Source organism: Coffea arabica, chromosome 7e, assembly GCF_036785885.1.
Source record: "Coffea arabica cultivar ET-39 chromosome 7e, Coffea Arabica ET-39 HiFi, whole genome shotgun sequence".
NCBI lineage: Eukaryota > Viridiplantae > Streptophyta > Magnoliopsida > Gentianales > Rubiaceae > Coffea > Coffea arabica.
In genome coordinates this window covers 11,681,026-11,694,134 of record NC_092323.1, presented here as the reverse complement: position 1 = coordinate 11,694,134, position 13,109 = coordinate 11,681,026, and the positions used below count along the sequence as shown (strand labels likewise).

Below are 13,109 nucleotides of genomic sequence, written 5' to 3'. Positions count from 1 at the left end.
AATTTCCAACTTTTTTGTTTTAATTTTAGAATTCACCAAGTGTGAAATTTCAAGATTTCAAAACGTGACCATTTGCTTTAGCATTTTCCGCGTAATTGGAAAGATATTCGCCTAAAGGACTGAAAAACAAACTTGAGAGCAAGTTTAGATAATTTCTCATAGGCGTAAATAAAGTACTACAAAGGAAAGGGTGCAAAAATGGTAGAACACAAATGTTACAAATCTTTAGATATGGTCTCCATTAGTTGTTAAATTCGGATAAAAGTAACAACCACCGTGCATTGTCTTTATCTATAATTTCTTTTCTAGGACACACACTAGTGACGAAATCCCCTTTTTCAACAATAAAATCTAATGGCTTACTTTGCCTATTTTTACTTCATCACGTGCATTGTTTATAGTAGTGTGATATCAGAACCGGAAGAATTCAATTTTCCTGAATTTGAAGACTAACTTTTACGTGTTGTTTAGCTGTCAATTCTCCTAAGGCTTGTTGATTGTGTCTGGTTTCCAGAGATGGATATCCAAAACTCTTCGATATGTAATGTAATTAGGAAATAAATATTACAGTTATTACTGCATTTTCGAGCATTCAATGCAGCATTAAATATTTTCCTTCTAAAAATTTAATGTAAACTAACTATTAGTACTAGGTGCAATAACGTAGACAGACACTCATAGAAATGGACAGGTTCGTGTGAAAACAAAAGGTAGCCTCCCAGTCTTGCACGTAAGATGCTGACAAGGACATAAATTATACCATAGGATTTTTCTGAGTAGGTGTCCAACGGGTATCGTTAATATATAGATATTACACAAATTTTACTATGTTAATATATACAATTACAATTAATGCATAGATTTCTATGTGTTAATTTGGTACAGTTGAAATGGATTTGTACAAATTTTAGGTGTTAAGTACGAAAATGACCATGATAATCCAAAACAAATGCTTCAAGGTTCACAAAGTTCCACTCATTTTACTCTTTTGCCCTTTGTTGATCCTAAAAATCACTATATATGCCATGATTGTTCTCCTCCCCCCAAATTCTCAAAGTTCTCACCACAGTGTAGATCTTATTCATTGTGGTTGGTCAAGATTGGGAGCTGGAAATGAACTATATTGACTACCTTCTCAGCTTTTTAATCCTTTTTTATGTAGCCACTATTAGATTAGAACATGTTGGATTGTGATTTTTCATGAAAAAACCTTTACGTTTTCAATCACTTTTTTATTTCACATATATATATAATCGTTATAATGCAATTTTTTTAATAAAAATTCCTACCATTTGGTAGCCCAATAGTCCTAGCTATATACATTCTCAAAATAAATCAACAAGGAGACTTTGAGGCCAAGATCCGTGAGGATCTCAAGGTCATTTACAGATCAAGAAAATGTTGGAAAGGCATCACTCACTAGCTAAGCAATTTATGGAGTTTTTGCTTTAAAAAAACAATTTCTTTTAAGAAAAATATGTAGCTAAAATACATTTTATTTAATTGTGTCAGGAGATAAAGTTTGATCCATTGCAAAATCCTACCTCATATGCAATAGTTTGAAAAAAAAATGTTGTGACTGTTTTGCTGTTAGCCATAAATATAAGGGTTAATATTTTATACATTGACAGTATATACACTCTCATGATTAGATGCATGACACATAATCTGAATTTGAATTTGATATCTAAATTTTATATATGTGTTGTGTATCTAATCATGATAGTGTATACACTATCAGTGTATATAAGATTTACTTTAAATGTAATCATAAACGAGGCGGTCATGGTGAACTTCCAATTTAAAGAAGCATTTCACAGTACCATCTATACTGTAAAAAATATTTAGACAAATAGCTATGAAGGGAGCTAATAATACCCAAAATGGGAGTTTATCCTCAAATCAGCAAATTTAGGTGATGATTAAACTCTACTTTTTTATACACGAAATGCTAGAACATTTTCCCAAAACATCATGTGTCAGGACCAGTTATATATCATGGTCCAATTATGTTCACCTACACATTAAGACTAATTGCAAATATTCCAACATAGCAAAGTGAAAAATATGCTACTAGATGGCAAAGTGTTTACCCGTACGATTTTTATGAGGAGAGTATAAATCAAATCACTTTGTTATGTGTCTATAAATAGTGGTGTACTCAAGACTATGATCAGTGGAAGTAATAACCAATTGTGTCAAGAGCAATAAGTTGCGTTTTGTTTAATGTATAAAAACAGAAGTTAGTATGAAGCAAAATTATTAAGTTTTTCAAAGTCTTTTTCATTCAAGTAAAGTTTCAAGCAAGATAAAGCAATACATAACGTATAAAGGAATTTTACAAAAATTTAGGAGTACAAATGTAAAACAAAAGCTACTTAAAAAAGAAAAGAAAAGAAAAGAAATATATACTTATTTGCAAAGCTTGTATCCACTTTCCATATTGAGGGCGCAATGACTCGCCCTCATTTCAACGTGGATAACCAGTACTCAGTAGCCACGATATGTAACATGCCATGCCACAGAGTTTGAAAACAAGTCTTTATGACAATAAGTCAACTGGCAATCTGCAGACTTTAATTTCACATTGACTGAACTGTTTGTTTTGTCATTTGCTTTTTGGTGCTATATAACCGTTTGTTTGGATTGGGCTTTATTTTTTCAAATTTATTAACTTACCTCATCATTACAATTTTCAATACACCTTTTTACATTCTTAATTACTTTTTTATCTCACATACATCACATCACAAAAAGTGTTACAGTAAAAATATCTCTAATAATTCACAATCCAAATAGACAGAAAATTGTCACCGCCCAGCTTGTTACTCTTTTTGAGCAGCTGAAAAACTTTAAACACAATTGATAATGGTAATGCGAAGAAATGCATAATGATTGATAATTTGGTAAAAGATATATTTGAAACACCTTTTGTAATTTACTTATGCGTATATCCACTAACTTGATATGACACAAGACTAAAATATTTGAAAATAATCATACTTAACCTTGTCACGTCGACGGTGAAACCTAACTTAGTTGATATAACATTCACTTGTAACCTACGAAAGTAAATAGAATCGAGTCATCATCAAGGAAGTAAATGAAAAACTACTACTCATCATCTTTATATATATATATATATATATATAACTTGTCATATTTTGGGTGGACTTCATTCCTATAGAAATTATATCCTCTCCTCTAAAATAACAAAGATGATGCTAATCCTATTAACCAAATGAGTAACAATTTTTTTAAGAGTAATAGTGATGGGTAGATCTTTTACTTACATTTCTTACCCTCAAACCATCCAATCTATCTTTCCCCCCAAATGTGTAATAGTTTTTTTATTTTGAGATTGTAAAGAATAATACTTTGTTGTGATGAAACCAGGTTGAAAAACAGTCACCAGCTTATAAATGCCTTAGTTGTGAAACAAAAAAAAAAAAATTAGGTTTGCACTGCCATTTTTCTTCAAAATTTTTTTACATTTTTTGTGAACATATTTTTCAATTACTTTTTTATCTCATGTCATCAAATCACAATAGTATATATTTTTTAATAAAATTTTCAGAAAATAGCAATCTAAACAAGTCAAAAGTTTTTCATTTGCATTAAATACTAGTCACTTAAATTAGTTTTACATACTAAAATATATCTTTGTGCAACTTGTTGAGCTGCGGGACCTATAAATCTCTCAATTTTTCATTAGATCATCTTTTACTTTCCCAAGCAAATCACAAACCATAATCCAAGTAGGGGTGGACAAAGATATCCGCTAACTCAAAAATTCATTATACCTGATCCGATCTAATCCGAAAATTAGGATATTCAATTCATATTATTTTGTTGGGTCAAAAGAGGGTCGGCTACGCTTTTAGATGTGAAGCAGGTTAAGGTCATGTAATTAAAAACTCGTGGGTACTCGACTTACCTAGCATATATATATATATATATATATATATATATATATATATATATATATATATATATATATATATAATTTTTTTACACATATTACAAAATAATATTTTTAGAGTTAAATAAGCAATTTCATTGAATAAATTACATTACAAATATGGGAAACTGTAGTTTGTTTACCAAATTCATTTGCAGAGGTTATGATCTTATGTTTTTTAGAAAGAGTTTAATTAATGTGAAATATATATTTAGAAAAAAGGTAATACTTATTTCAAAATTTCATTGATTTTTTCTTTTTTCTTGTATTCTTTTTGTATGTTTGTTTCTTGGTGTGAGATTTTTTTTGAGAAAAAATCTTTATTAAATCTTAGATGAATATGTAATATACAAAATTATATTAAATAAATTAATTTTTTTAAATTAAATGATAAGTGGAATGGAGGCGGGTACCCGAATAGCTGCTGATATGAGAGACGAATAAGGATCAGAAAATGACTGACTCGTAAGGTGCAAGTTAGATCAGTCAAGTGATATACGAGATGGATATTCGACCCGTACCCATTCCTAAAGCCAAGGGAAAGTTAACTCCCAATCCACCTAATTTTATTTTTGTTTTTTAGAAGGGGTCCAGCTATTTCTTTAGCCCCTGATTAAATATAACTCCACTATTATGATTTTATCTTATCCATCGTAATTTCATAACAGATGCATAATCATCAAACCAAAACCTGCTTCTACCCGCAGCCAATTCCTACTGGCACCAACCAACCGATGCAAGACAATTGCCAATGCTGTAATTTCGCAAACAATCCAAGGTCAATAGGATAACTCCAAGCTAGCTCATAAGCCCACGTGGACTATTCCTCTATCCGATCTCAGCCCCAATTTGGCCCGAACTCGGCCCTCTCCTCACCTAATATATATCCCCACTCGTCTTCCCCATTGCTAGCGAGAGGGACACATCGCTGAGTAACAAAAACCAGAGAGAGAGAGAGAATAAAAGCTCCCAAAATTTTATTTTAATTTTTAATTTATTTTTTTTTCCAGTTGGAAAAGGATAAATCGAAATCTTAGCCTCTTAGGTAGCTGAGAAAGAGGAAAAGGGAAAGGAAAAGAATTTGATTTTCCATTTTTTAATAGTTAAAATTTGCAGCTTTAATTAAGTGAGGAAAAAGAGATGGAAGAGAATTCAAATTCCATTGCTGAGATGAAGAACGGAAACGACGATCATGGTTGGAAAACGGTGACGTATCAGAAGAAGAATAAGAAACAGCCGCAAAATCAGCAGCAAGTGAGGTCGGCTGCGGCGGGAGGAGGAGGTGGAGTTTCCGATCGACGGAGCGATGTTTTCCGGGTGATCGAGGAGCACTCCGAGGAGAGACACCGGAAATGGCTGGAGGATCGACAAGCCGCCGCCGCTGCTATGGAGGATCATTCCGTTGTCATTGACGACGTCGAGGAGGTTAGCGACGGTGACGAGGCTCCAGTGCAGAATGGCGCCCCGGAAGAGAAGAAGACTAAGCCTAAGAAGCCTAAGAAACCGAAGGTTACTGTTGCTGAGGCTGCTTCGAAGATCGACGCCGCTGATCTCACCTCTTTCCTTGCTGATATTTCAGTAAGTAAAAATTATGTTTTGGATATTTAGGGCTAAAACAAATTTTCAGATATTTCTGAATCTGATCTGCTACTACGTTCAATTTGTGTGTTAAAGTTTGGGTTTTGAATCGAATTGCCCAAAAAATTGATGGTTTTGACTTTTTATTTTGGTTTATTTTAGGTTTCCTTTGAGACGCAGCAGGATATACAGCTGATGAGATTTGCAGATTATTTCGGACGTGCATTTGCTAAAGTGAGTGGGTCCCAGTTTCCATGGATGAAGATACTTAAGGAATCTCCTGTTGCAAAGATGGTTGATGTGAGTTTTTTTCCCCTTTTTCTTTAATTAGTAAAAATTTTGGAAAGTCAGTTTTTTTTTAAAAAAAATTAAATAAACCAAATTTTGGTGTGTAACAGGTTTAACAATGATAAGAATCGAAAGTTGTTGGCTTTTTATGAAGAACAACTGCGTTTTAATAAAATGTGGTTTGATGCGTGCGCAGACTAGAGAAAGACTACTATTTTTCATGTAAAAAGTGTTATATGATGTGAATTAGTCTAGATGACTGTCTATGACGTGTGCGTGGATCGTTTGTCCTACATTTTTAGATATAATGTAATTCAGAAGTTTGATGTGTTAATTACAGTATTGTGTCGGATATAAATATGGCTGTCCCTTGTTCCTGGAGCTTGCAGACTGCGGTAATATTTGTCATGTAGATCATCAGCTTCTGTTTCTCTTGTTTTTGCTTTTAACTTTAAAACCTGTCTATGCGCAAGTTTATTTAGCATTACTACTACTGAGCGCTGGTTTTGTGTCAGTATATGCACACTTCTGAGTCAATCCAACATGCAGTTTTAATAGTATAAGTCCATTTGAACTTCGTTGTATCTCTTGATTGGGTGTTTTTTCTGGTCAACTTTGTTCTTTTCTTTCTTTCTGAGAAGTGTGTTGAATTTGTGAATACTTGCTAGGTTTTTCACTTTGTTGAATCTATTGACTGGGTGTTTTTTTGGTCCACTTTGTTCTTTTCATTCCTTCCAAGAAGTTTGTTCATAACTGCTGAATGGTCATGGTGATTCAAGTTACCTAAATCTTATAGTGGGTAACGGATTATAAATTTGGAGTTAATGATGCACTCAATTGGTAAGATTTTGTGGCTTTTGTGCAGCTCCCTCTCTCCAACGTGTCTGAAGATGTGTACAAGACATCAACAGATTGGCTTAACCAGCGATCTGTCGAAGCGCTTGGCTCTTTTGTGTTGTGGTCACTCGATAGCATTATATCTGACATTGCACTTCATCAAGGCTCCACCAAAGGGGCTAAAAAGGTTGTTCAGCAGGCAGCTTCAAAATCTCAGGTAATTGTTCTTGGTCCTGCCTTCCTGTTTAGTTGAACAATGAATACATCTCTCTCTCTCTCTCTCTCTCTCTCTGAAGTCTAATTTTTAAGCTGCTTAGAACCTTTTTTTTTTTTTGTCTTCTTCTCCTCTCGCCTCTGCTTCAGCAAGGAGTAACTATTTGGGCATCATTACTCTCTAAAGTAGAGTCATTGTCAGTGATTTCACCAGAATAAATCAAAGTCAAAATCCCATCTTGTGTGGTTATTAGAGGCCAAATGGAGCTAAATAGTGTTTACTAAGGTTGCGATAATCCTTACTAATGTGAGACCAGTATTTAGTAGAAATGCATGCTCACAATTGTTGACATAAGCTGGACTGGAAGTGCTATATTTTGCCAAAGTTTGGTTCAACTGTTTCTACACCCTCAGGCGAGCTGAAGAATTTATAGTTTGATTTAAAATGGGGTAATTTTGTATTTTGCCCATCTAAGGTGATCACTCGCTCTTGGAAAAGTACTCCAGTGGACATTAGTACTGCAGAGATCATGTGGTACTGTAGATTGAGTGATCAATCTTCATACTGTTTCACCCATTGGAATGTTTTCTCCAGTAACAACAGCACATGTAACTCTCAGTAGAGGGATCAATACTGACAGAATTACGACTCAGTTACTCAACAAGAATGCAATTAAACTGGCAAATGGTTGGATAAGCACTAATATAAAGTTAGGCTAAGCTCACAAGTAGTTATTTTAGTTGTTGATTTATTTTAGATTGGAAAGTACCTACGGAAGTGGTCAGTTACTTTGAGAGTATTTAAGTATTATTCACGTATAAAATGATTTACCTTCTTTGATTCTAATGGCATGTTGTGGATAAATCAATTACATAATGGCATTATGGTGCAGGTTGCCATTTTTGTCGGCTTGGCAATGGTATTGCGACGTAAACCCGACGTCTTGATTAGTTTGTTGCCATCACTGAAGGAGAATGCTAAGTATCAGGGGCAAGATAAGCTTCCTGTTCTCGTGTGGGTTATCACTCAGGTATTCTCTTGATAAAATCTGATAGCCAGATCCTACAGTGTTTGATAAAAGATTGACATTTCCCTTTCTTTCCTATCTTATTGATTTGTAAGTGGAAAAAAGGTATCCCCTTTAATAATTACTCAAATACTGCAGGCTTGTCAAGGGGATTTGGTTGTTGGACTGTTCCTGTGGGTTCATTTTCTTTTCCCTATGCTTAGCGGGAAATCCAATTCTAATCCGCAATCCAGAGACTTAATTTTGCAGGTGGTTGAGAGGTAAATAGCCTTTTTTTTAAATTTTTTTCCCTTTTGTTGTTACTGTAGTCAATTTATGGTTGATTTTAACTGAACTCATTCATTTCTTTGCTAAAAGCTTAAATAAGTTCTGTTTGGTTTTGATTGCAGAATTACTTCCTCACCAAAGGCTCGAACCATTCTACTTAATGGTGCAGTCAGAAAGGGAGAACGTGTGGTTCCTCCATCCTCACTTGACCTTTTGATGAGAGCCACCTTTCCAGCAAATTCAGCCAGAGTAAAGGTCAGCACCTTGAAGCTAGAAATAATTGTATTCCAAAATATTTTTTGTTCTATTTATGTATGTTGGGTTCTGAGGTGTTTGTTTTTGCTTTTGCATTCAGGCAACTGAGAGGTTTGAAGCTGTGTATCCTCTTTTGAAAGAGGTAGCTCTTTCTGTTTCCTCAGGAAGCAAAGCTATGAAGCAAATCACTCAGCAAATGCTGCCCTTTGCCATTAAAGCTGCCGGAGAAGGTATTGTAAAATTTAAATACCAATAGTCTTCAGTCTTCGTTTGTGCCTTCTAAGAGCAGTTGTTGCCCTACCAAGGTCAGTTTATGGCTTTTGACAAGGTGAAAGCTTTTCAGGTATTCCTGAATTAGCAGGAGAAGCGAGTAACTTGTTTATTTGGTGTTTAACTGAGAACCCTGACTCTTGCAAGCAATGGGTAAGTTCAATAGAGTTGTAGCCAAATCATCTCTTATCTGCTTGTTGGATGCTTTCCTTTTCTATTTACTCATTATCATTTGTGATTCAAGCAGGATAACATCTATATGGAAAATCTTGATGCAAGTGTTGTCATTCTGAAAAAGCTGTGTGATGAGTGGAAGATTCATGCGGAGAAACATTCTGTGGTTGACCCTCTAAAGACAACTTTAAGAAGTTTGATAGTGAAGGTAAGGCTATGCTTTAATTTGCATTGGGGAAATCATTTTGGTTGTTCATTGAGTTCATTCTGAAAATGATAAATAATTGAATTGGGTAATTAGATGCGTGATCTACAATAATCACTAATCATGGAGATGATGCCATGTGCTGTGGTATGTAACTAAGGATATTCCTCTGGCAAATAGAACATATGTTGGTTGTGCGTGTATTTTCTTTTCCTGAATCAACAAAGTTCTGAGTGGCCTTTAGTTTCGCACGGCAGTAATTTTGGATCATTGGTCTGATGGTGGTTTACCAGGTGTCATTCTCTATACAAAATCTGAACATGTGTGCTGCTTCGATGTTGGCTGGTTGTGGCCCTCAGTTGCCTAGTGTCTCTGTTCCTAGGATAAGCTATCTTTTAGTATTTTAACGATGCTTAGTTACAAGTAATAAACTTTCTGCAACCAGACCTAAAACACTTGTGCTGTGGATTTGCAGAATGAGAAGGCATTGGCTAGTGATGAGAAGGATGCTGCTCATCAAGCGACCTTGAAAGATGCTCAAAAGCACTGCAAGATACTTCTGGGTCGGGTATCACGAAGCAATGGATGCTTGAAGGCATTCGTTATATTGAGTATTGTAGTGGCTGTTGGTGCAGCTTTTGTGTCAAATGACTTGAAGTCATTTGACTTGAAGAAACTATTGGTCGACTTCAACTTATCGTAGAATTTTCCTCCCTCTTAAAATGGAGGCATACTGGCATATAGTGGTTCATGCCATTGTTACATGTCTAAATTATACCCGGCATAGAGAAGCTAGACGCCCATAACAAAATGGGTAAGAGATCGAGATCCTTTTAGAACCTTCCTTCAACCAAATCTTGTCGAGTTCAGGGAGCATAGGTATAGAAAACTAAGAAACATAATTCGTGTTGTTTTTACTGTAGTCGTTTAACGGTGTTGTCTCTCTTATGTTCATTCCAAATTAAATTGAGAATTGAATTCTCTTGACATTTTGTTGATGTTGGCAATGTTACAGTGGTTTTCCTGCTTACTGAATTATTCATATGTGCGCTGAAGAACTGTGGAGATCAACCCGATTTGATTTTTTTTTTTTTTAAACTATTACTTCTCTTCTTATCCATGTTGCGTGTTAGAAGTACCGCAATTGCTCATCTCTGTCATCAACAAGTCTATGTACCTCCTCCTAGTGCTAGAGATACTTGGTGTGCTCTCTCTGCATTTGTCATTTGGTGGCCGAGATTCTGCCTTTCATTCATAAAGTTTTACCGCACGGCGTTAGCAGCAGCATGTCAGCTGTAATTGGCTGCATGGAGCTGTTATTTTTTTTTTTGGTGCGTTGGAGGGTCATTGGCCCTTTCCATTCAACTACTTTGGGGAAAATAGAGCTGTTATTTGTGTTGTCTCTACAACTAGAAGTTTGGGATCCAGGAGGAGGACACTAGTCCTACTCATTTATCTTCTCTGTTCTTTTATAACTTGGATCAGGAGTTACTGGTATGTATTGCGTTATTTGGCACCTAAATTCTTTACCAAGAATGATTTACCCATTATGTTTTCACAGCTTCAGGTTTATTATAACTTTTCTTGTCAAACATTCGTGTTAAAAATCAATTCATAGCATGAGCGAACTGTAATTCTTTTTTATTGAATGGTTATCATATGTTCATCTTCATCTTCTGGCAAGACTATTTGGAGTCAAGATAGAACAACGCCCATTTGGCTCTGGAATTTGACGTTCGACCTTGGGTTAGCTGATGGGGTTGAGAAGAATCACGTATAGATATCAAATCAAGCAACTCAAATTAGATATGTTAAAATCTATTATTAGATTGTTTCTCCCAACTGAAAGAAGAAGATCATAAAACTTTTTTAAAATAAATAGTGATTCTTTTAAATTACTATTTCCATCTGCTGCATTTTTTTTGGGTGGACAGCACTGCACCTATCCATTACTTTTGTCAGTTCTGTGTGTTTAGACATACCAACCAAGGGTTCATCATCATTCACTCATGATTCAATTGGGGAGTGCTCATTTTTCAGGGTAGGCATATCTAAATTTATAATAAAGATAGGATTAGATTGAGAAATTGATGAGTTATATGGTTATGGACGCTATCTGTGATGTCGACATTTTCCTTTTACCTATTAGTTGTCGATTGTCAATTAAAAATGCTACTTACCACTAAGAAAGAAACAAAGTCAAGGATATATTAATGTTTAGTTGCGACTTGCCAATGAAAGTTGTACTAATCAACAAACAAAACAAAAGACAATCGTCCGACATGTGAAAAACTCGACAGAAATGACACTCACAAGCAGAACAAAAGACAACCTGCCGACATGTTAAAACCTTGACAAAAATGATGCTCCCAAATTAACACAGCAGTTTTAAAACAAAATCGTTACACGATATATCAGGCGGCAACCAGTCCACGACGCCTTCACCACCTCTTTTCACGATGATTATTTTTTGGTATCATACGGCGAAATTACATTTCCTGTGTCAAATTTCAATGTTGGCGGCTTAAAGAATGCACTTTATTTCCCTATTCTGCAATCATCCTTCTGTACATGTCCTTGATAAATCTTCTATATATATGTGTGTGTGTGTGTGTGAATTCAACTCTTACCACTTCTGGATTAGCATTATTCTACTACCTCACTATTATAGTTTTACGAAGAAATCTTAAAAGAGAAAGATGGCATTGGGTACTCGTGCCTGCAATGCTAGTCGGTTCTTGATTTTCTCATTGCTTATATATATTTATTACCTTTTCCAGTGTAGCTGAGGTAATGAAACAGATTAGTTTTTCTTCTTTTAGAACTTTTGCTCTAAGAATATGTAAATATTCAGTGGATAATAATTGTCCCTTACATCTTCTTTCTTTGTTGTTCAGTTTTTGGATTTTTTTTTTCCCTTTCGGGGAAGGGTTACAACCAACTTCGTCCACAGGGTATGTTTAATTTCAAATTTTATTCCCTACAAATATTTTAATTTTGTAAAAATGACATTGTTTGGAATATATTGTAATTAAGCATCTGTTTTTTTCTTTTTCCCTTTGATAACATTGTGCAGATTGCAGGCCAATATGTACATATAGCTGCTCGGCGGCATCCCACAAGAAGCCATGCATGCATGTTTTTCTGTCTTCAATGCTGTGCAAAATGCTTGTGTGCGCCTCGGGCTCTTCCGGCAACAAACAAACTTGATCTCGCTACAACAATTTCAAGAATAAGAACGGAAGTCCCAATTGCCCTTAATTTTTGTAGCCTACAAAGCGAGAAAGATGAAGAAGGTGGAAGAGAGGAGTCCCTAGCCTTCCTTTTTTTTTTTTTTTTTTTTGTTTTCCATCTTACAAACTTGGCTTCTCTCCGGTGGATTTCCACTCCATTTCTCGTAGTACACATATGGATGCATGACATGTGTCTTTATTTATTAACATGGATTAGGATTAGTCAAATTTAAAATGATCATGTCCCTTTCTAATAAATGAAAACACATGTCATGCGTTCAGATATATATTGTGAAAAATGAAGAGAGAATCCACTAAAAAAAAGCCAAATCAGTCTACCCCTCTTATTAAGATTGTAGAATGTTCTTGCAAATTATGACCTTTGTCTGGAATGTGAGTAAATATATCATGTCAATTGCTTAATGAACTTTGGCTGTCTTATGTAGAGTTGAATTAGGTTTTTTGGGTGTTCTAATTGAAACACGTGAGTATACTCCTTCCTTCTGGGGACATTGATCCAAAGCTCGAGTACGGTCCGTGCACTATTTTTCTTCTCTACCATGACGAATCGATTGATTTTGATGTAGACATTGTTAAGCAATGTGTCTCGCCCCATGAATTGCAGCCTGAGCTCTCAGATGCAGAACACCAAGAGAGCAGGAGATTTTCGAACTCAATTTGTCTGAACTCGACGTCAATTGCCCGTACCAAACTACTGTTGTTATCGCCTCGAGACGTCACGTCTGTTGGGTTCATCGTCTTTCTTTTGTCCATCCTCCATTTCGTGCCCTATCACTAGT

At 35.2% G+C, this 13,109-nt stretch overlaps 2 protein-coding genes across 3 annotated transcripts; one reads left to right on the top strand and one right to left on the bottom strand.

The window, feature by feature from the left end:
• Positions 1–4,882: 4,882 nt before the first annotated feature.
• LOC113701810 (uncharacterized) lies at positions 4,883–10,065 on the top strand. 2 transcript variants are annotated; one of them, XM_027222627.2, is made up of 10 exons: positions 4,883–5,539; positions 5,702–5,839; positions 6,693–6,881; positions 7,771–7,908; positions 8,044–8,165; positions 8,295–8,427; positions 8,528–8,657; positions 8,771–8,850; positions 8,945–9,079; positions 9,552–10,065. In XM_027222627.2, the coding sequence occupies exons 1-10, from the start codon at positions 5,102–5,104 to the stop codon at positions 9,777–9,779; spliced, it is 1,731 nt and encodes a 576-aa protein (XP_027078428.1). In that variant the 5' UTR covers positions 4,883–5,101; the 3' UTR covers positions 9,780–10,065. The 2 variants fall into 2 exon arrangements, with proteins under 2 accessions (XP_027078428.1, XP_027078430.1); XM_027222629.2 differs by having other exon boundaries at positions 9,370–9,619.
• A 2,574-nt stretch (positions 10,066–12,639) lies between these two features.
• LOC113700508 (small ribosomal subunit protein uS12m) lies at positions 12,640–12,884 on the bottom strand (the record flags this gene model as incomplete). Its single annotated transcript, XM_027220994.2, is given in 2 exon segments — positions 12,640–12,734; positions 12,737–12,884. Coding segments are annotated over 2 exon segments (243 nt in total), but the record flags the coding sequence as incomplete, so codon positions are not given.
• Between the last annotated feature and the right edge of the window lie 225 nt (positions 12,885–13,109).

Excerpts from the sequence above, each read along its gene's own strand:
- LOC113701810 (XM_027222627.2), top strand. The coding sequence starts at position 5,102 with ATGGAAGAGAATTCAAATTCCATTGCTGAGATGAAGAACGGAAACGAC. Across the intron at positions 8,166-8,294 it reads ATTTTGCAGGTGGTTGAGAG|AATTACTTCCTCACCAAAGG; the intron begins GTAAATAGCCTT and ends TTTTGATTGCAG. Across the intron at positions 8,428-8,527 it reads CAAATTCAGCCAGAGTAAAG|GCAACTGAGAGGTTTGAAGC; the intron begins GTCAGCACCTTG and ends TTTTGCATTCAG.